The 22749-nt window shown below is 37.1% G+C and overlaps 2 protein-coding genes across 2 annotated transcripts in view; one reads left to right on the top strand and one right to left on the bottom strand.

Annotated features, from left to right (window-relative positions):
• Nucleotides 1-985: 985 nt before the first annotated feature.
• On the bottom strand, nucleotides 986-6089 carry LOC105838011. Its single transcript, XM_028192801.2, has 5 exons — nucleotides 4386-6089; nucleotides 3919-4109; nucleotides 2144-2483; nucleotides 1601-2031; nucleotides 986-1525 (listed from the first exon to the last, which is right to left on the bottom strand). Exons 1-5 carry the CDS (start codon nucleotides 4565-4567, stop codon nucleotides 1443-1445), a joined length of 1227 nt encoding a protein of 408 aa, XP_028048602.2. The 5' UTR covers nucleotides 4568-6089; the 3' UTR covers nucleotides 986-1442.
• Nucleotides 6090-6197: 108 nt separating this feature from the next.
• LOC105838021 overlaps nucleotides 6198-22749 on the top strand; it is a 53515-nt gene continuing 36963 nt past the window's right edge. Inside the window, exon 1 of the mRNA XM_012683274.3 lies at nucleotides 6198-6816. Coding sequence (XP_012538728.1) covers nucleotides 6757-6816 — 60 coding nt within the window. The 5' untranslated portion in view covers nucleotides 6198-6756. The remainder of the gene's footprint in view (nucleotides 6817-22749) is intronic.

Below are 22749 nucleotides of genomic sequence, written 5' to 3'. Positions count from 1 at the left end.
CGTATTTCCAGAACGCGGAGGTTTTTATAAAGCGTTGCCTGTTTGCGCGACCAAACGGTTCACTCACGACCTTCAGTTTGCAGTAACGAGCATTCTATACGACTAATTAACAATTAACGTGCTTTAATACGCTATTCTTTTTGTAAGCTCGTAAAAACAGCGAGATATCTGCAAATTCGAGACACGAATGTAACATATGTATAAGTTTGTATTAATATTTATGAATTGTTTCGCGTTTAATTATCGTTGTATCTTCTCACACCTGGCGACAAACTCCACGCATGTCGTAAAAATGTCCTACAAAAAAGTAAAACTTTTTTGTAATACTTTTTCAAAGTTTGGTAAGAGTATATAGAGAGGAATTATGAGTGGACTTTATGTTAGTATAACATATATATTTGTGTACATATAAACTGTTAATATATATCAATAAATTTGTTTCCAAACACTGTTTGGAAATATTGGATTTAATATTGATTGAGACACAGCACTGTGATTCTTATGTTTAAATATCATAAAAGCAAAGAATAAAAGAAATGTAGACTTAAAATTTTTAATTTCTAAAACAAAATTATGAGATTTTATTTCTAATGAAATAATGCGTGTGCCTACATTACATATTTTGTTGTAATTATTATATAAAATAACCTCTATTAAATTTGATGAATTTAAAATAACAAACTATCTGCAAGAGACACGATAGTTTCCCGCGTTAATTATAAACGCAAAGCGCGAAACGGCACGATTTTTTTATTGTTATACGCAAGCATTTGCTTATTGCGTATATTTATCTTAAAGCAATATGTAAACAATATGTTAATGCATTTTTTAAGCAGGGTGAATTTAAATTCATTGATAAGAATTAGATTTGGAAAAATTAAATTAGAGTATTGTAGAAAAAAGATATATAACCGAAATGTGAGAATATATTATTATATAGAAATAAAATAAATTTGATTATGTATATATTTTCATGCTTTTTTTATTTTAAAACATTAGATTATTGATACAATAAAAATTTACACATATGAAGTCGCATTCAAACTCAATGTTTAAACTCAATGTTTAAATCTGTCAGTTAGAAATAAACGCGAAAGAATAAAAAATGTAAAACGATTATAACATATTATTACACATAAATTATAATTTATTTTCTTTAGATATTTTAAAAACTCATGTAATATGTGTTTCTGCAAATTACATCTAAAGATAAAATTTTTTTGCTCAAAAATATTATTAAGATATGTTATATTGTATAATATGTTGGTATTTTGTGAAAGTAGAGGCATAATTGCTTTTATGTTTTATTAACAAAAAAGATTTAAAAATATAAGACCTGAAAGCAATGTACGAAAATATGTTTTATGTTTATGAAACAAATAGCACTTCTTCTCTCTCTTTCAGTTTCCCTCTTTTTCTCATGCATATTTTCTTTCAAATTATCAACCATATGTAAGTATTAAAAATACAGTACCCTTTTCATTATACCAAAGTTCAGGTTTTCTCTCTTCCATTTTACTAGTTTCTGAAATAGAAAAAAATATATTGATCCATCGAAAAACAATATTTTTACTAAAAAGGAAAGAAAAAGATTAATTACTTTCATCGTTTGTTTCAACTATAGTATTTTTCCCAAATGCACCATAATTAAAGCAAGGTACTAAAGGTACTTTGGGGAATAATTTTTTAAATGCTGTTGATTCCACATTACTTTTTTTATATAATTCATTTCTGTCAAAATCAGCAACAAACATAAATCCTATGGAATGTGTGTTTAATTTTACTTTGTTCTTAAATAACTTTAATCTTGCTTCAATCTGCTCTTTTGTATTGCATTTCTCCTCCAAAATCACAGACCACGTTTGCATGGAACCAATGATCAGGATAGCAACACAATATGGTATGCCCTTTAAGATATATTCTTCCTTTATTTTCTCGTCTTTCTGATCTTTTTTCTTAAAGAGTAGTAATTTTCTTGAATAAACGTCTTCGAACACACCACCCCATACAGAAGCTATTTCATTTCCTATGCTACATATAAAAAGAAATATGCATTACTAGTAATAGTACAATAGTTTGAATCTCAGACATGTGTATTATTAAATATTTGAGTTATAAATAATGAACTATAGATAAAATATACCTGTCTTGTATTATTGAGGCCCAACGTTCTGCTCTCATTTGACCCGGATAATTACTGAATAACATGAAACACGTAGATGTCTCACGATTTAATATAGATGTTTTATAATTATTAATTGCACAAATTATCTCCCGAAATTCATCTGTTTTCTGTATGATACAATCCTTTTCTACTTCTAATTTAAATGATTTTATTTCTACTTTCGGAATTTGTGGCAAGAAAGCACATGACAGGTGACACTTATCGGGTTGTTTTACTCTTATGCTCATGTCCACAAACATAAATGGACTAAATAACTTCATAGTTTCACAATGTGCAGGAAGGAAAACACCAATACAATCTTGAAAAAAAGTAAAGGATTAATCTTAATATTTCTACATTGTTTGATATAAATAGTAGAATAAATTTAAAACGTTAGTATTAAAATAATAAAATTATTATTAAAATACTTATAAAAATAATTTGTTATGAATTGGAACAAAACAGTTACTTGCTATAATCAGTGTTGATAGAATATTTTACTTATTTGTAATACATATTTACGTATGATATTCTCTTATTATATATTTTTATATACATTTTTATAACAATAAAATTATAATTAAGAATTTATTTTTAAAATTTATTATTTGAATTTATTATTATAAAATGCTGTAAAAATGTGTGAAATTTTGACTTTATTTTCATTAATATAAAAAAGACGTACATACATCACATTAAGGGATGCTAACGATAAATTTGTCTGATTATAAACAATATTTTTTAGTTGATAACACAATTGTAAATTTTAAAAAAATTAAAGTACAGAATAATGCAGGGTACAGTCAACAATTTCGCGCAAAAAATATAAAAATGATTAGTTTGGTTATCAACTTCTGCGATCGGCTCGTGACAATTGGATGTAATCTGCTACATATAAAAGTTTTAGACTTTGTACGTATAAAACAAACATTCTTTTCGGAATAACATGAAAGAACAATACTGTGCTTTTAGAAATTATTGCAGAAACTTTAACAAAAAGCAGCCTTGAAATTTATTCACATATGCATATAGTCATTCCATGTAGTCGTTTATAAAAATAAAATATGTTAACGTTTACTATTACATAGATATCGCATATATAAATCAATTTAGTCGGTAAAACTAATGTCGCCAGCATTCCCTTAAAGGACTATTTAAGCGGAATTTAATGGTGCATTACTTGTTTCGGGCAAATTATTATTAAAGACATGAAATCTCATACTACCACATTTATTTAAAAAAGTTTTCAAATAATAATCCTGCATTAAGCAATAAGAGATTATTCAAACATGTATAAATTTTATACATTTTATTACATATTTGTCATTTAAAGCATGGATTTGAAATTAATAATTATTCTGCGTGTACTAAATTCTTTGTTGCTCATTAATTGCGTAAAGAATCTGTAATGGAACATATAGTAAAACATATGTGGAAGGTATTGCTTTATTTTTTAAATATCATTTTCATACTTTAAATGAAAATTATTGTTTTCACAATAATATGCGCATTTTCTGAAAATTTATTGCGGTACACGCAAGTTTGATTATTTTTTAAATTTAAATCTGAGAATTTCAAAAGTAATATCTCATATTCTCGATGTTTATCAAACTGCACCATTTGACTCCGCTAATTAGCTTTTTAATATAACTTATACTTCTTGGATTTCTTATATGTTTGCAAAAAAAAACAATCAAAATTTTTTTATATCCGTAATCATTGATAGTGTATTAAAAAATATTATATATATGTACCGTCTAAAAAATTACACTGTAGACTACAATCTTGATATTTGTGTGGCAAACAATTAATAAAATAGAAACCTATTGATGGTTTAATAACTTTTACATTATTCAAATAATTTACAATATCACCTAAGCCACTATATGAAACGTAAGAGCAAAGAGGACGTCTTAACCATTTAAAATAATTTGCCAACCACAATCTGAAAAGAATAATTTAATATTTAAATTCATGCTACATTTAGTCTACAATATCATATATTTTTCTTTCTCAACCCGTTGATATAATTATGATGTATATTAAACATTAATAGTTTTATTTTAAAAATGTAATATAAAATTATTACAGAGATTCTTTGTAAGTTAAATCTTATTCATATTTATTTACATAAACATTATACGTTAATTATAATGATTTGGATTATTGCATTACATAAATAGAATCGAATGGATTATTAACGTAGATATATTGTACGTACTTGCAAACAAGCGCGGCGTTCACCTGATCCATACCTCTTAAATATTGAAAGATATGTCTCATAATGTCATAGGATAAACAAATACTTGGATCCAACGATTTTTCAACGCGTTGAGTTACACCATTGTTTTCGGATGCGTCAGATTCTTCCATCTGATCTCGTTTTGGCACCGGTTTCTCCATGCCTTTTTGAATCAATTCAACCAGTTTGAATAGCACTCGATGTTTAAGTATGATTCCGATATACTGCCAAGATTCTTCGATATTCTTTTGAAATGACTTTTCAGACAAGATATTCGTTGGCAGACGAGACGTGAATATTTCCAAACACTGTTTGAACCTTCCCCCTCCGCTTGTAAATAATACAGTATCGTAACTATCGGATTTAATATCGGTGGAGACACGATACCGTGATTCTTATGTTTGAATTTCATAAAAGCAAAGAATTAAAGAAATGAGGAAGTAGACATTTTTTGAGATTGTAATTTTAAAACTATAAAACTTTATTTCCAATAAAATAATTTTTACATGACACATTTTGTTATGTTGAATAACTTCCATTAAAATAAATGTGTAAAATTTTAATGACAAATTGTTCAAGAGAGATACACTGAGAAAAAAATTATAGAAAAGTACCGTGGTCGACTATAAATTAAGTGCAAACGTTTTTTCTAGTGGAAATTTATAAAGGAATAAAAGAAAAATTACTATTTTTTATACACAAATTCAAATAAATGGATCAATTTTTCGAAAAAATTGAGATCAAATTTTTAATTTAGTGTAGTAAAATATATATGAAAAAGCACTTGTACCCACATTCTTACACAGTAATTTTTAACGAATTTTCAATATAAAAATTAACTAATTTTTTTCTCCGTGTAATACATTCGCGCTATGTAAACGCGCAGCGCGAGATCGCTCCTTGTACTATACGCAACATCTACATTTCGCATTCGAATTCCGTACGCCACATTTTTATTCCACACGCAGATTCCGCAGGTAGCATCTTCTCGCATGTTACATATTGGGTGCGTTCGAGAAAACGCTATCAACATCAGTTTATCTTCATTGCTCACTAAAAGTAGAACAAAAATAGACTGTTATTGATAGCATCTAATGGCATCTCTCCGAATGCACTCATTATCTCACTATTCTTATATTATCACATTATATAATAATGGTAATTATATTATAAATTATTATTATACTAATTATAATAAGCTGCTAACGGTACTTTGGGAAATAATTTTTTAAATATTATTTGCTTTCTCATAGCCTTCTCTATCAAATTATAAAAATTTGTCGCAATACATTATTCGTAAATCTAAATTCTATAAAATATTTCTTTGACTTTAACAGGTTATTTTTCACGGAACGCATGATTAATACTTATCCCCGTTGCTTTGTATCTTATAAACGACAGTAAAGAATTTTGTCAGAAAGAAGCAGCGATTCTAAAAAAAAAGAAATACCTCGCTTTAAGAAAAAGTCATTTTTAATCCCCGATATTAAGATATATCGTCGGAAACCCCTCGAATCTCGAGCGGTTAACATACGTATCATTTACATTCTTCTGCTCTATTCGCAGGGTCTCCAAGTGTTCGAATATTAACATAATCCGTAATGCCGGGGGGAGGCGTCGGAGGGAGCGTCGCGACGCGGAGGCTGAGACTCTCAGCCTGAGAGCCGCGCGCTAGAGAGAGGGTAGAGCGCGGGCCCCCCTCGCGAAGGACGGTAGGAGAGGGGAGGCGCTGATAGAGGCGATCGGCTCTCTCAGATCAGCTGTGAGAGCGTGGCGTGGCGCCGTGTGCCGCGGCTCTGACCCGCTGTCAGTTGCCCGAGCCCTGTGCCACGGTTAGGACCGCGTGTATAATCGTCGTCACCTTTTACACGAGACGACGCGACGACACTGGCCATTCCGCGTCGCCCTCCCCGTTTACGTGAGAGATCCGTCGTCGGCGCGATCGGGCGAGCGCTATCGACGGTAATCGGCGGTGATCAGAGGAGAGGCGAAAGGCTAGGCCAGGCCAGCGATCGGGAGCGAGTACGGTGATCGACCGTGGACCGACCTCCGATCGGGACCTCCCGTCCGCGAGGGAGATACGCTTGGCAAATCGCGGTTATTATCAGTAATCAATAATCGGCAAATTTTATTCCGGGCGAAGGGCAGATTGGTCGGGCGGGCGTGGTTTGGTGATTCTCTCCCCCCCTCCCCTCTCTTTTGTGTGACGTGTCGAAGAAGTGAGCACCCTCATCGGAGCCTCGACCCCCTGCGAGCGAGAGCCGGGACGAACGACGCGGAGCGTCAATCCAGGATGGTCTGGTAGAGGAGAGAGAGCGAGACCAACCCCCACGTCTCGAGAGCGCGAGAAATGGCGTGCGGCATATCGGTCGACGCGACCGCCACGAGCACGGTGCTTCTTCTCCTGCTGGTAAGCCCCCGTTGCGTGTTGCCATTTTACGAGCGATCGAACTCCGAGAGAGAGAATATATCGGTCCGGAACGCGATAACGCTGCATGTCTCTCGCGAGGGCGTAGTCGACGGAGTGTTTCTCGTCTGTTACGAACGTCCGTCGCTCACTTAAGGTGTCCCGACGTTTACGAGGCCCTACGGCCGGATAATAAAACGGATTTCTAAATAAAATAAAAAAACACGCGGAACGTTTCAGCGTTTCAACTCTCGGCGCGAACACCTGCGAGACGTCGTAGCTTTAGGGACTTGGAGCGGCACGAGGGGAGAAATGCGGTGCAATAACGAAACGATTGCATGTTTATTGCCCTTTTTTTTCCTTCTCATTAGCAACGAGATTCGCGTACTTAGTATCGATTGGCGAACACACGATACGTGTATGTGTACCTATTACCTTTGTGTGCGGAGTGGCATTCACAGACGGCGCGTGCACCGTGTCGACTTGTATACGTGAACGTGGACCTGGAGTCAAGGATAACGTCGTTATCTAGCCCGTGGCCCCCGCTACACTTATACCATCGAGTGTATACCTGGCGGGTGTACACGGTATAGACACACAATAAACGTCGCCGTCGCGGGCGAGAACGCTACTTTCGTTATGCAAGCGCGGAATGTGCTTTAAACTTATCGCGTGGTCCCTGCGTGCGATCGTGCGCCTTTTCCTTACGTAATGCAGACCAGGAGTAAGATGAGACCGGCGCAAAAATTTCGTGAGCCATAACATTTTACAGGCGAGAGAGAGAGAGAGAGAGAAGGAAAGAGGATGTACTTCATGATGGCATTTTATATAAGCGATTGAACGTCAAAGTTGAACCCAATTGACACCCGACAGCGGAATGTGCCAAATCCGAATTAAATTAATCCCACGATTGAATAAATTACTCATAATCGGGCAACTAATTTGTAAATCATATTAGATAATTTATGAGTGAGAGGAGAGATATTAGAGGTCGATGTTAAAAGTGGATTAATTATTTATGCAGGCGTATATTATGTTAGACAGATAGGTTCACATTTCAAACTATTTTTGGATTCGAGACACTTTGAGCGAAGCAGACTGAGGTTCTTAAGGAGGTCCGTATTCCCTTACAGCATCGTAAAAATTTATAAAAGATTGTTTGTATGTGTGTATGGGTATGTGTGTGGAAGAACAAATGTGTACACATGTCACGATTCATGCGAGTACCGCGTTAATTTTCTGTGCCATAGTACCACGTACATAATCATTAGCAGATTGTAAATAATTACGACACCGCTGATACCTGAGATTAATTTTAAAGAGGCAGTAGCATTAGCAGAGCCTTCCAGTGGCATTAATAAAACTTAACTATATCCATAATTATTATGAAATTAAGTTGATTCTTAATTAACACACTGTTATTTTCTCTTTTAAAAATTAAATAACAATTTTAGAGGTTTGTTTAGATTTTCTATTTTTTCGAGATAAATTAAGCCACATTTTTTAATCAGTGTCAAATTTTTAGACTTGGATTTATTTCGCAACCCATATGCGAAGTTACTCTATGTGTTTAAGATTTAATTAATAGCCAGTACTTACTTGATCGTAATGAGTTATTTGCTCGTTATTCACGAAGGTGCATTAATTAATCAACCGGGATTATTTACATCTTCCTTCTCGCCTGTGTTAACCTTTTGCCTCTTTTTTTTTTAACAAATTAAATTATCCTATCACAATTTACGTGATTGCACACAGTTGAGCTTAAAGCGAGAGATATTTCGTATAAGTGTATTAATTATCGACGAGCCGGGTGTACTACGAGGCTGCGTTCAACGATTCATTAATTAAACGTTCACGACCGTATGACAATTACGGGACCGCCGATCGCAAAGTGATCCGGTTCTTGGCAACTGGTTTGTTCTCACGAATGTTTCTCACAAGGTGGAAGCGTAGCGTTTCGAACGCACAATTTTGCATCTGAAACGCGGGGCGCGTGTAAGCGGTTTTTCTCAGTAATTGCTTGAAAAATACTACGGTGTGAGATAAGCGGGATTTATAGATGCGTAAAGCAGAATTCGATGCACACATGACTTGTACATATATATCTATACGTGAAATAAATAATTCATTCATTAAGGTAGAAATTGCTATATTAATGGTTTAATTAAGATTTAATTAAGAAATTTATTTATAAACGGAGAACTTTGGACAAATATGATTTCGAGAACATGTATCAGCGAGATAGATTTTCAAAATACTTTAAAATTTATTTCATTAGAAAATTAATTTGCAATAGAAAGAAGGATTATAAAACTTTTGAAAAAGTTAAAAGTACGCTATTATCTTAAGTTTCTTTGTATAAAATTCTATAAACTGAACAGCTTTGAATTTCAACCAGGTATACATTTTTCGTTTTGTCTCATACGGGCTTGCATCGTACGCTGGTGGTGCTATGTAAGCGGATGCGTCTAAAAATTGCAACCCTAAGGTGTAGTAATTTATCTGCAAATATATGAAAAGTAACCACGATGCTCACGAGAGGATCATTCGGCCAAGGCGAAATGGTATCCAGTTAAACAAAAAAAAAAAAGACTAACCGGCCGGCCGTCTCGTCTAACGCCACGGTTACACACGTAATCCTAGCACAAAGTGCACGAAGATGCGCCACTAGGACGCGACGCGAGCAGGTGCAAGGGACACGCAGGCATTTCACCGGCGCATAAAATGCCTTCTACTTGGAATCTCGTTTCGACGTGAATGAATTTTCCGTAGCCGATCCGCGTTACGCGTTCATTATTCCGGAATCTTTATGGGAGCTAATATGAGAAAGAGAGACGTCGCATAACTTTTGCATAAATTACTTTACGTCGTAAACAAGCTGTTACGCTAAATCTAACATATCGGATTCCGTAGGTTTAGCATTTCTTTCCCCCCCGCGAACCCCTTTGGTAATTTATTGCTAACATTAGGGCGTATATGGATTAATAATATTGTATCTCGGATTCGGCCTTCCACGCGCCTTCTCCGGCTAATTAAGATGCCGCGCGCGGGAGCGGCAAGTAGCGATATGGGCGAAACTGTACCGACGACACCACGGGATGTCTGCGAGCCGTTTCTCAATTCACACAACGCCGGGCCTCCTTTAATTAACGCGCCCGCGCGCTCCGCTACAAAGGCCCAAGGTAATTGGATAACGAGCCTTTTAAGAATCGATGCTATAACTTGCCAGAAACACGCACGGGATCGGAAGTGACGAAAATCAGCAACGCGGTAGCGCATCTTTCGCTTAATTAAATACGTATTTGTCGGTGCAAAAATCGACGACGCAAGGAAAAAAAAGAGAAACAAAACCGGCACTGCCCGTAGCGTTGACAGAAGTTAATCTCCGGCTCCGCCCGATCGATGATTCTGATAAAGTGTAAATACTCCGCTTTTATTTATCTCTCCCCTTAAATGACTGATTCAACTCTCCTCTTAAATGACTGATAGAAATTTCTCTGTACACTGACAGAAAAATATTGTATTTGTGACTATAATTACATAGTAACTATTACTATAATATTTATAATAATAACCATGTAATATATTTTAAAGCTGTATAGTTTGTAATACATATTTCTCATAGTTGGTACCATTAGTATATGGTTTTCATTACTAATATTATTGTAATAGTTATTATAAAAACAATATTTCTAACTATAATTATTTCTTACTGTAATTCTTTCACTGTGCAATTACAATCGCAAATATTACTCTTTTTTCTCAGTGCATGATCGCCGCAATTGAGCGCCGACGATTCTTTAACACGTATAAGCGTGATTCTCATTCTCGTGTAACATAAGTTACGAAATACGCGCCGTTACGCGATAAATCTGCCGCGTATGTACCCTACACGCCATTACGTTCAATGGGAAATCACGGAAAGGGACGAGAGGATGTGAACCTAATGTGTTTAAATATCGATTTAAACGCGGTGTCGCCTTCAGAAAAATTGTTTTCAAAACGCGAAGGACGCGCGTCCATACAAGTGCCTTTCCGGCGGGGGGTAAGCGCATAAACGTACCTACCTTCAACAGAGAAAGAGAGAGAGAGAGAGAGAGAGAGAGAGAAAGGGAAAGAGAGCAAAGAGAAAAATTTACGATTTCGCATAACGGACGAAAGAGCGTTTTTCCACTGCGAGTTGCGCCGCGACACGTAACCCTTGATCGCGGTTATTGCGACCCATGGTCACGGTCAGGTAGGATAACGCCAGGCCTCTCCCAGGCGATACTGTTTGCAGAATTTATGTTCCACGCCTGTCTCGTTTGCGCACGGTGGGTTATTATAAATCATCGATCCCGATTGACGATCCTCCGTGAATCTATCGCGCTTTTCTCTTCAATCGAAGACTCCCTTGGTTACTAATTTTTTTTTATTTTTCTGGGATACCTACAGTTCAATTATAATTACAGTTTACTCGGAAAGAATGCTGTCGACAGTGAAGCTTCACTTTTCGTTCGTTATAATCTCATACTCGTTGAATTACATATATAATTTCAGGGAATTTACGAGTGAATTTTATCCTTCAAATCTCCCCCAAAACTTTTTGTGCCACAATTTCTGGAATAATTTCTTTTCCGCGAGATTTAGAGAGTAACATTTGAGTCGGTCATTTAAAAAACATAAGTTAATTTTTATCAAAACCGAAATCAGGGGAATAGGTACACAAATTTTCTTGAAACACGTCAATTTTGGCAAAAGTTACGTTGTAGTTAAGACTTACGTTATTCTTCAAATAATCGATTTATTTAAGAGTGAATATTTTAGAAGCTTTTAAGTGCTATTTTTTATACCTGAAGAACCGAATGAACATTTTTCTCAATGTAAATCGGTAAAGGATCCGTGACATATTAACTTGCGAAAGAAATATACAGCGCGCGTATTTTTGCAGAACGGCAGCAGAGAGGAACTCCTCACGGTCTCCTTTTAATTCCAGAACAGGCGCGCGTGATGTATTCTCGATGGCGCACGCACGCAAACGGTAGCATTGATAAAGGGACCGGTGATTTATACGGCGAATTTTTGCGCCTGCTGGACGCGCGCGTGTCGCGCACGTCTTCATGCGGGGGACGCACCAGGATCATTAAGTTTTTTTTGCTGTCGTACGCGAACAGTGATATCTCGCTTGATTCATAAATTAAATATTAATACGATACAGTAAGCGATACAGCGTTTCACATTGTAATGATCGTAAATTATAATTATTTATAGCTGTGCAACATTCTCGGGGGGGATTCTGATTTTTCGTCTTTTACCGATGAAACTTGTCGAGGTCTTTCCCGACATTTAATTAAAGCACATTTCAGTTTTCATTTCTATTAAGTATCTTAATTACGCACGACGAACAGTGATACGTATTTTTTTTTACATGTTTATATAATTTTATGCATTCATATAAATACGATATAACTGCGCTTGAATGTAACAATTTTCGGGGCAAAGAGCCCACGATCGAAAAGATACGAGGCAATCATCGCCGCACGACGACCTCCGCTCCATAAAGGACGCTATCCAGGAGAGCCCGAGAAAGAAAGCGACTTTTTGCACGCGAGGCGACGTTCCAGGGCGAGGCGCGTGCTCATTGTTACGAGAAGCTATCCGCAAAACCGGTCCAATGATATTGCAGAAAATTTATCGCTCTCCACGAGCGCCGCGCCAGTGCCTGGTGGAAATGCAGCGATGTTGTATACACACAACCGGGCAAATTGTGGCATAGATTCCGTCGGGATTGCCGAATAGCTTTGCAAAAAAGCGTGCGCGCCGCCGCCGCGCCGTCTTGCAGGCCGCGATCGCGTGAACGCTAACGATCGCGAGAAAATCGGGGGTAAAAACCGCGCTGGGACTCTCGTCGCTGGAATCTAGGATAATACGAGACGTCGCGGTAAAAGTAAACTTTATTCTCGGTGAAACGACCGTATAGAGAAAGAGAACATTCTTGTCGCAAGATTGTGTTTATTTTCGAAATGGTAATATTGAAGCGTTAAACGGGCATAACTTGCTCGCGTGAAAATTGTGGTTTTGTAAAAAAAAAAAATGTATTCTAATTACTCAATAATAATTTTCATAAATTTATAGAAAAAAATATCGGATATTAAATAACTTCAAACTATGAATAAGAATTTTTTAGTATTATTGTTACAATTACAAATTAAAACAATCATACATATTATGCTCTTTTTAAATAACTATTGTAATATTGAAATAAAAATACAATATTTTGCTGAAATTTAAGATTATATATATTTACATTGGTTACGTGGAAAATGTAGTTTATTAGAAAAATATATTCTGATTCTTCAATAATAATTTTCATGAGTTGAGAGAGGAAGAAGAATCGGAGAGAAAATAAATGTCTTTAAATCAAGAATAAGAATATTATTATTATCAAAACGATCACATATGTTATGAACTCTTTTTAAATTACTATTATAATATTAAAAGGAAAATATAATACGTTGCTGAAATTTGAGATTATCATTTTTTCATATAATTTTATAAGCAAGAATATAATTTTAAATGCTTATTAAACAGAACATATTAGTTTGTTACTAATGTTTTTTTCTATGCACATTTCCGCTACATCGCGCAGCATTTAAAAGTGCGACGAGGCATATGGAATGTTAAAACTTGCGCAAGGAAATATAGAGCTCATGAAAAATTCATTTTGCAGCGAGAAGGTATTTCAAAGTCGAATGTTTCTCTCTCTCTCTCTCTCTCTCTCTCTCTCTCTCTCTCTCTCTCTCTCTCTCTCTCTCTCTCTCTCTCATCGTGATACAAAAAAAGTGTGCTAAAGCCGTTACTGTTTTCTAAAGAGAAATGGCGGGTTAAAGAATCCGTTAACATAATTGGACCCAAAATCTGTTTTTTTCGCGAGAAGCTCATACCAGTCAGTCCAGTATTTCCATCTCAAAAGAATGCGGTTACTTTATTCGAGGGAATAAAACGCATGATTTTTCTACGATCTCTTCTTGAATTAGGAGATAATACGTGGATTAGGCAGACATTCTGAAATCGCGATTCTTGAGAATCCTACCGCAAACTGCGTCACCCGTGCATTGAAATCACCATCCTTGAGATATCGCGGCGCCGTTGTGCCGATTAAACGCTAGTCAGAAGGGGGCGAAAGACACGTTAAGCGCCATCGTTTACCGCATGCCACTGATATAAACACAAATATTTTAGTGAATGGAACTTTTTTCGTCGTATCGAGTTGATATTTTTATCGCCGGCGCGAGGGAAGGAACGATCTCGCGATCGTTTATTAAAATAATTCGAGATGCAATAACGTTTATTCTGAAAACCCTTCAGCCATCGAGTGCCTTCAACGCCTCGTTGCTTTTGCACTTATATCACTTTATTTTGCATTGTGCAATCGAGTCGATTGTCAATGAACTAGTGACCGAAGATAAAGACGAGTGATTCACGCAATGCACATTCCGCTTAGTGTCCAGTTTCGAAGTGGCCAGTCCCGATAAGTCGGTAATCTCAGAATGGCCGGTCTGTAAATCTTCTGGTATGCAAAAATGAAACTCTTTTATGCCGGGATTGGCGCAAGCCGGTATGCAGTCCCACGGATACTCGGTCTTGGCTATTGAGGCACGAGTAAAGAGGCAGCCTGGGGACACACACACGCGCGCGTTTGAAAAAATTACATATTTTTTAAACAAAATAATTTTAAAAAATACACGTACAGTAATGCTTTGTTTACCTTCCAATTACACTGAGGAAAGAAAATGATTAATTTGACTAAATTAGTCATCTCAATTTTTTTTAGTTTATAAAAATTAAATTAAAAAGTTCAGAAATTTAATTAAGTTGAAAAATTTTCTGAATGCATAATGATAATAACAATATTTTGTCTTATATTTGATATATAAGGTACCTGTGGCCAATATGACCATGTACCAATTTGGCTTCTCTATTTTCAAATAGTTACACAATGAATTTCACAGATAACGCTGATATATCGCTCAGGAAGTCGATGTATTTATATAGCAGTATAACTGGTCAATATTTGCTTTCTAACGGCTTGTAATCACACCTTATTCAAATTATGCTCTTTTGCATCTAAAATTTCAGAAGTAAGTTCTTGCATTGTACAGCTATTAAGTAACAATTATAAACATCCGCAATTCATATTATTGTAGCTCTTTATTTATGCTTTTCAACGCTATATTTATTTTACATTTTTATTAAAACGTCTTGTTTACAATTAAAGAAAGAAAACTCTTTGTATAATGAAATCATTATGGCCAGGGACACTACTGGAAACACAATGTATCTTATTATCATACAAAAGTTAAGATCCTGTTTCTTTATTTAGTGTTTAACTTTTGATTAGTATTTCTTGTCGTTCTCCAGTTAGAGAAGCTTTTTACAGATAAAAGTCAAGATAACTCCTCGTAGTGGATAAATATAGTTTTATATTTAATAAATAGTTGTATGTGTAATTTTTTCCACAAGCATATTAATAAATGCTTAATTAAACATGATAATTTTTTATTTTGCATAAAAAAAAATATTTAGAAAAAAGAAGAAAAGTTATAAATGAGCCTTGAATATGTAATTAACATGGTCCAATTACTACCATTTTTTAAATCTTTACTGTTCTTATATAAATAATTAATTAATTTCTTTTGGTTTCAAAAATGTATCCTATTTTAAATCTATCCTTAATTTTTCATATTCATCAAAAGATTAGAAAAATCCCCAAAGCTCAGTTGGACCATTTAGGGTGTAGATACCTTATGTAATAATTTTTGAATAATTATACTTTTGTATTTTAGATAATTAAATTTGTCTTCCAAATTACTGTACGTTACTTTATACTTTTATTTAAATAAATTTATTATCTATTTTATTTTACACGTTATCTTATGCGAGAGATAAGTTTTTTATGAATTATTGTTTATTTTACTTGCAATATTTCATTATTTTGTCAAAGGCTTATTGATGTAGAAATTACCGAACTAATTACACAAGTGGCATATATCGCGCGCGTACGTGTGTTCTACCCTATATTCAGACATGACAATACCGCGTTAGAATGCGATTATATTATTGCAGTCGCAACGATAATGTCATAGGTGACTGCAATAGGTACGCGATGTACGCCTCGCTGATGGAACTAAATTACGATTAAACAGGGAAGGTGCATCCTGCAAGGGAACGCTCGCGGAACCCGTTTCACGGAAACTAATCGCGCGCGGTACCGTACGATCGGAGAGGAAGTAACACGGCACGAATGGAGCCGAAAGATAGCTCTCTGTTGTGCGTCTCGAAATACCGTTAACGGATACATAAAGACGCGCGGAATTCACGTTGCATTGTGTGACGAAGGCGCGTGTGTGAAGCACGATGGTGCCTCGATAACGGTACACCGTAACAGATAGAGCGCGGTCGAAACGGCCGCTGTCCCTCATCTCGACGAAAAAGGTAGAAAAGAAAGAAACTATAACAGTTGACACCGGACCGTCGTCGATAGTATTCAGATCGAATTAGAAGTGAGTCTTTTTCGCCACATCGGAAATTCCGTCGGCGCAAAAGGAGCTCACGAAAAAGCGGCCGACGACTGGCGTGAGGAAAGTGATATTCGATTACGAAAAATGTGTGAAACTGAAAAATATATATAATTACATCAATTATAGTGATATATATCGTTGCCCGCGTTCGATGACGTTACAAGAAACCGAGATCGGTAATGAGAAACGAATCCGCTCGTTATCCTTTTTTCCCGTCTAGAGCGGCTGGTAGCCGCTATTATTAACAATAATTTCGCGTTTTATCGACCGAACATTATTACGCGCGCGTCTCGAAGCCGAGAGGGGAGAGGGGGAAGAGAGATGAGAATCGGGTTTACAATGATTCCGATATCGCGGACTGCAAGTAGCGTTTAAGTAGCGTCAGTCGGGTGTGAATTATCGTACGGCCGAGACGGGACAATAATAACGAATGACATGTCAGATTCTCAAGGACCTCGTGATATATTATCCCTACATCGCTCCGGTGATAGCCATTCATCGAGGCGCGTCGTTAATGTGCCTCTGTAACGTGTCTTTTTTTACATTCTTGAGTATTCGATTGAGCGCGAAATAAATTTCTATATATAATATCACTTTATTTTTATCTGGTTATCTTTTTTTATATCTAGTTCACTGTTGCAACGAGCGCTCTGGCGATTGTTTTTCCTAGCTGTGTAGAATTGAGAATTTGAGTAATTGAGGAACAAAAGTCTCGCATTATACAAATGACGAATACGCTTAATCGTATCGCTAGTCTGTGAGGATTAGCTCGTGGCGAACGAGTCACATTCCGTAGGCTCTCATCCAATTTCCTGCGGGGTTAATAGAAAATTTCCGTTAACTTTTTTTTTATGGAGCAAAGGGTAGCCTTCTCCCTGATGGGGAGTCCGGCTGGACGCATCACGTATATCCTGTCACATAATTAACGCGTCATCACGATTAATTGAAACAACAACGCGGTACCAGACGACGATAACATGGTTATCGTCTCCCCTTCTCGCGTTTCCTCCCTGCCAATTTCTTCCCCTCGTTCACGAGAACGTATGACTCATCTTAACAAATAATGCTATTATTTTTTAGAATAATACAAAATTAAATAATAAAATCGAATTTAAATTTTCTTTATCTCTGTTCCTTTTTTTTTCCTGAATTCTTGAAAGCATTTTAACATAACATGTGTATATTTCCTTGCTTGCCGCTAAACATCAGAAATAAAGAAAAAAAATTGAAATTTCTCAAGAAGTTATAAAAGAGGTTTGTTTTTAATGCCCCGGATGGGATTCGAAGCATGTTTGTTCTTGCATTCCGCTGACGTCGCCGCTCGAAGTAGCCTCGTCCTGCATGTGCGAAACTTTTGCTGTCAGGATAATTCAAAAGACAATGCGATCGCATTCATTTTGAGCCGATTCGGATGGCGCCAGATATTTTTAAACCGGAACGATAACAGCGGGTGCCGACTGCTCGAATTCCGGCCGAGTCACTACCTCCAGCCAAGAGGAACTACCTTGCAAAGTCAATATTGCCAAGGTGGGAAATGTCCGCATTTCGCTAACGCGCGATTTGCCTACGCTCGCGGCAGTAAAATTAAATCATATCGGTAGTATTTGTATTAGCTCTCTAAAGTTAGTAGCAAGACTAAAGTAAGATTTACAAATTCGAGAAAAACACTCGTAAAGATATCTTTAATTTTAAGATATGAAAATTTGTCGTATTCATCCGTTTTATTTTAGTTTTACAGTCCCTGCAAACTAAACTAAAACATGTTAATTATATTTAAACTTATTTTAAATAAACTATGTACTAGAAAATAAATACAATTTGTTTATTTATAGAATAATAAATATCTGCATAAAACTTTAGAAAAATTATACTTGAGTATTTAAAATACTTGTATTAAAAATTTATTTTTGCCATTTTTTATTTTTTTATTATTTTTATTATTATATAGTACAGTTCTATTTCTTATCGAAATAATTTTTGATCCAAGTAGAAAGTTGCATTCAAGTTTTTTGCGTTATTTTCAAGTACATTTTCAAATATAATACAATCTATATTTTTTTTCATAATTTATTCATTGTTTAAAACATTAGTTGAAACACTTTTAACAGTTTTAAATGTTTTAATGTTAGATATATAAAAATACAATTTAAATTGTACACTTTTTTATAAATGATCCAATACTTATCGCATTCGTACAAAACAGAAGATAACAATTGCAGCGTATAAAACACAATTTATATAAATATGAATAATTATAAAACTCACTGGCTTCATCAATGAGGCGAATTTGGCAAATGCTTAATTCACAATTCGGAATACAGAAAGGAAGAAATTCGACATAAGATCCAGAATACGTGAAACAGTATCCGAGCGTTATTTTTAGTTTGTCGAAAGTGGGCCGACGTTGTGTAACTGGGTACAATTTAGTTAACGATCCCTTTCGTTCCCGATCCCGAATTATTAAAAAAGTACGACCACAGCGTCTCTCACCCACACGAAACTTTGTGATCGCCGCGGATCTATTGAGCGTGGAGGCAGGGCTTCGTTAGAAAATCCTGCCTACGCTCGCGCCGCCGTAATAAGTTAGCGATCCTATCAATCGCGATGCATTGTTTGTGCGAATGTATATGTATCAACCTCCGACTGGCAGCCGCGCGACATCGAGCGGTCTATTAATCGCGTTGCGAAATGCTGAAATGGATAGTCGGTGTCGAGCGCGATTAAAGATCCGATCGCTGAAACGAGCGCTGTTACATGCACATTGTGCCCGATCGGTATTCGATTGTGATTACAGTTTATGAATCTGGAACCTCCCTCGCAGCGTCTTCCCTCGTAACGAGGCCGCGTTTTATAATCGCAAAAGCGTGCGGCGCGATTTTCGATTTCGTTACTATTTATAAACACGAGGGGAGTTATCCGATAATGCAGTCTCCCTTTCACGAAGATACTGAAATTACCTCGGACCAACTTCATATACCAACTTATTGCTAGGTGCTCTCCGTCGACGGTTAAACGTAATTCACGGGGGATTGCCATAATGCCGAAAGGCATTTCCCTACTGGAGAAGCGTCATTAATTCTGGATGATTCTAACGTATAGCGTCGGCCGAACAATTTAACTTACCGGCGTACTAAGAGTCTCACATTAAGAGGCTTTAATCGCGGAGCGCTTATCGCACGCGCGCGTCATTTGCATGCACATGCAACGTTTTCTCAGGCAGACCGTCGATCATAAATTTTTCCCGGGATAACGTTCCCCCGGCAGAAAATACGACAGCGCGTAAAAATTCCCGTCTCCCTGCCAGAAACAGGTATAAGGGAAGGGCCCCGGCCTTACGAATTCCCTGATGCCACTCCACCCTTTCCAGCCTTCTCCCGAAAGCTGTAAAAACGGCGAGAGAAATCAGGTGGGAAGGGCGAGGACCGGCCGCTATTAATAGAATTGTGCTTATCTCTGCTGGATTCTATATATAGCCGCGGGGGGATGCGATTTCGCGAGGGGGTGCGTGTCAACGGACTGGTTATCTGTACCGGTTTTTTGGTATGGCGTGAATATCGACCCGGCGAATATGCGGACGTTTAAACATATATAGGGTAATACTTTAACCTCTGGCGAAGAAACACGCGCTCCTGAGGTTCAGGTTGTAGCAAACTTGAGGCCCGGCGAAGGCGAACGCAAAACGTATAAAAGAGGAACGCGGGAGCTCGGTGATTAATTCGATCGTCTTCAGCAGGACTATAATGTCGCCTATCCGCGTATATGGCGTCTCGTCGAGATCGCATGTAATGGTAGCCGGCGCGCGACTCATTGGCAGTTGCCGCCAGTTATTTATACCCCTCGAGGCAAGGTCGAGAAAAATGGTCCCGGGAGCACCCGCCACGTCTCTCGGTCTCTCCCTCGTGCTCTCGTGCACGACCTTAGCTCGTAAATCCTCGCGCCCGTCGGGAAGCAGATCGAAGATTGCGTTACTCTCGACGCCGTATTCGCCGTCGAGGGTCCCTCGGTGGACAGGTCGATGTTCCACGATCGAATCTTTTTAGCGCCGAGTCGAATATTTGTTTTACTCGCCATCGGGTTTCCAATGTCGGTGATCATGTGAGAATCGGCGGGTTCGTTTGTAACCCCCTTGTGCAGAAAGCGAATTTTGCTTTCTCTTTGGTTACTTGCCGGTTCTAGCCCACTTTTCCCACTAACTAGTTCAGTCGGTTGAGTTTTTGCGAGGAAAATATCTGGCCAAGTAGGACAACAGTCGCAATATACAACGCCAAGTGCAGCATTGACCCAAATCAAAATCTAGGATCGCGCGTTGATCATCAGTAAACGTTTAAGAAACTGTGTAAAAAAAAAGTATTAAAATGATAAGATTTTCTAAAACAATTTGATACTTTTTAAAAAAATTTTCATACAGATTTACTTAAAATATTATTCTTTACTTGTGTTAAAATGTAGTTGTACTAAGTTGTTTTTACTTGTTGGTACAGTGACCCTATCTGGGAAGTGCGCTCTTTCCGAGTTTCTCTACGTAATTATCAAAGTTTACATCGCTATTAACATGTCAATTGAAACGCGCGGCATTTATCGATACTCGCGAATCTCTCTGGCACGTCACGTTGTAACAAGCGCCGATCACGGTCTTTCGGAATGCGTCGTGTCGAATTCCATCCCCTCTTCTTTTTCTTCCCCTCCGCGGAAATCGAGTCGCGCGCGCGGGGCCAATTTCACGGGGAATTTCGCTTTATAGTACCCTTATCTCGACGTGACGATTCCTTGCGTCATATATTTGGGCCGTTGACGCCGCCCGTCGCCAATGGGTTGGCGGACCTTGGCAAGGACGACTTGGTAGGCGATGGCAGATCTGGCAAACAGCGTGCTCCCTGCCCATCTTCTTGTTCATTTTTTTCCCTTCCCTCAGGTGCAAGACTTTCCCTTTCGCCGATCCCGATCGGTCGTTGACAGCGACGCAAAACCACTCGAACGGTGTACGAATTCGAATCGAATCACAGTGGATTTTGAATTCGATTAATTGAAGAATCACCTATTTTTATTATAAGATTAATCTTGGAGCGCGTATTCTTGTCTTTGATTGTTTGTTGATTTCTAGAATTTTTTTCCCAAATTTATATGCACAATAATAGACAATTGTCTTCGTATTTGTTTCAACATTTCACAGGAATCATGATTTTATAGTATTTAGAATAAAAGTTAAAATTGTGTTTCATTATATTTTACTAATAAAGTATTATCGCTTTGTAGTAATATTATTATTTTTAAGATATGTATATATTTATGTTTATTTATCAGTATAATATCTACATTTATTGTACAGTATTTATTATAAATTTTTACTTATTATTAGCATAATTTTTTGTAATTATTTTCGAAAATTCTTGCAATTTACTCGTCTCTTAAACAAAATCTGTATTGAAAATTATTACGTTACTACGTTATTACGTTTAAATTAGCGTGCACTAATGAAAAATCCAGGAAAATGTGATCTGAGTTTGATTTGGTTCAAATTTGCAAATGCTTGATTTTGAATATCATTCAGTTTGCATTAAACTCATATTCCAAACTCGAAACGGTCGTTACGTCGGCAGTCGGCTAAGTCTGGATTCGCGAGGCTTAGTGCACATGTTTTGCAATTTGTTATAATTTTACAAGTAGAAGATCGAGGGTCTCTCATCCATTCCTTATACAAAGTTATTATCCTTCACACTTTTATGTTCTCCGCGAGTTTATTATATTATTTTCTGTACGTTGTAACATCAGGTCTCGCTCAAATAAACTTCTCGAATCTCGTAAATCCAATTGGCAAAATATTTCTTATCTCTTCGATTTCTCGACACTGACATTTTCAAGTACGCAATGTTGTTTCTTATGATCGCTGTAATATTTATGAAACTGTTGTTCATGAGACCTGCCGAACGGTGGCGAGAGGTGCAGGATAACGAAACGCTTTTTTTCCGGTTTTTTTTAGAACAAAATAAAGAATTGGCGTCATCCTCAAGGTGAACCTGGCAGGGCTTCACTTAAACCGGACGGATAACCTTTGGTTGAGCGCGCGTGCAGGGTATCTTACCAGCAATTAAGCGGTCTTTATGGACATACTATGTGACATATTCCCCGTATAATTTCGCCAGGGGAGCGCAACAACGAGGATCGCGGATAGAGCGGCGCGCATGCACATGCGTCACGTCGTGATTTTCTTCGTTTTGGCCGCGCGTCTCTTTGTGCTCAAATCCGTTTCCAAGGAATTCCGCGACGCAAACCTCTCCGCGGGCCGAAAGATTACGATGCCGGATCTCTCCGGTCGGTTTCGCGATCCTCGCAAGCCTCAAAATTCTCGCGCAAGTGCGCGACGACGTTAATCCACTTT

This window comes from Monomorium pharaonis, chromosome 5 (genome assembly GCF_013373865.1).
Source record: "Monomorium pharaonis isolate MP-MQ-018 chromosome 5, ASM1337386v2, whole genome shotgun sequence".
Lineage (NCBI taxonomy): Eukaryota > Metazoa > Arthropoda > Insecta > Hymenoptera > Formicidae > Monomorium > Monomorium pharaonis.
The sequence above is the reverse complement of the archived record's forward strand: the minus strand, read 5'-3'. Positions and strand labels throughout refer to the sequence as shown.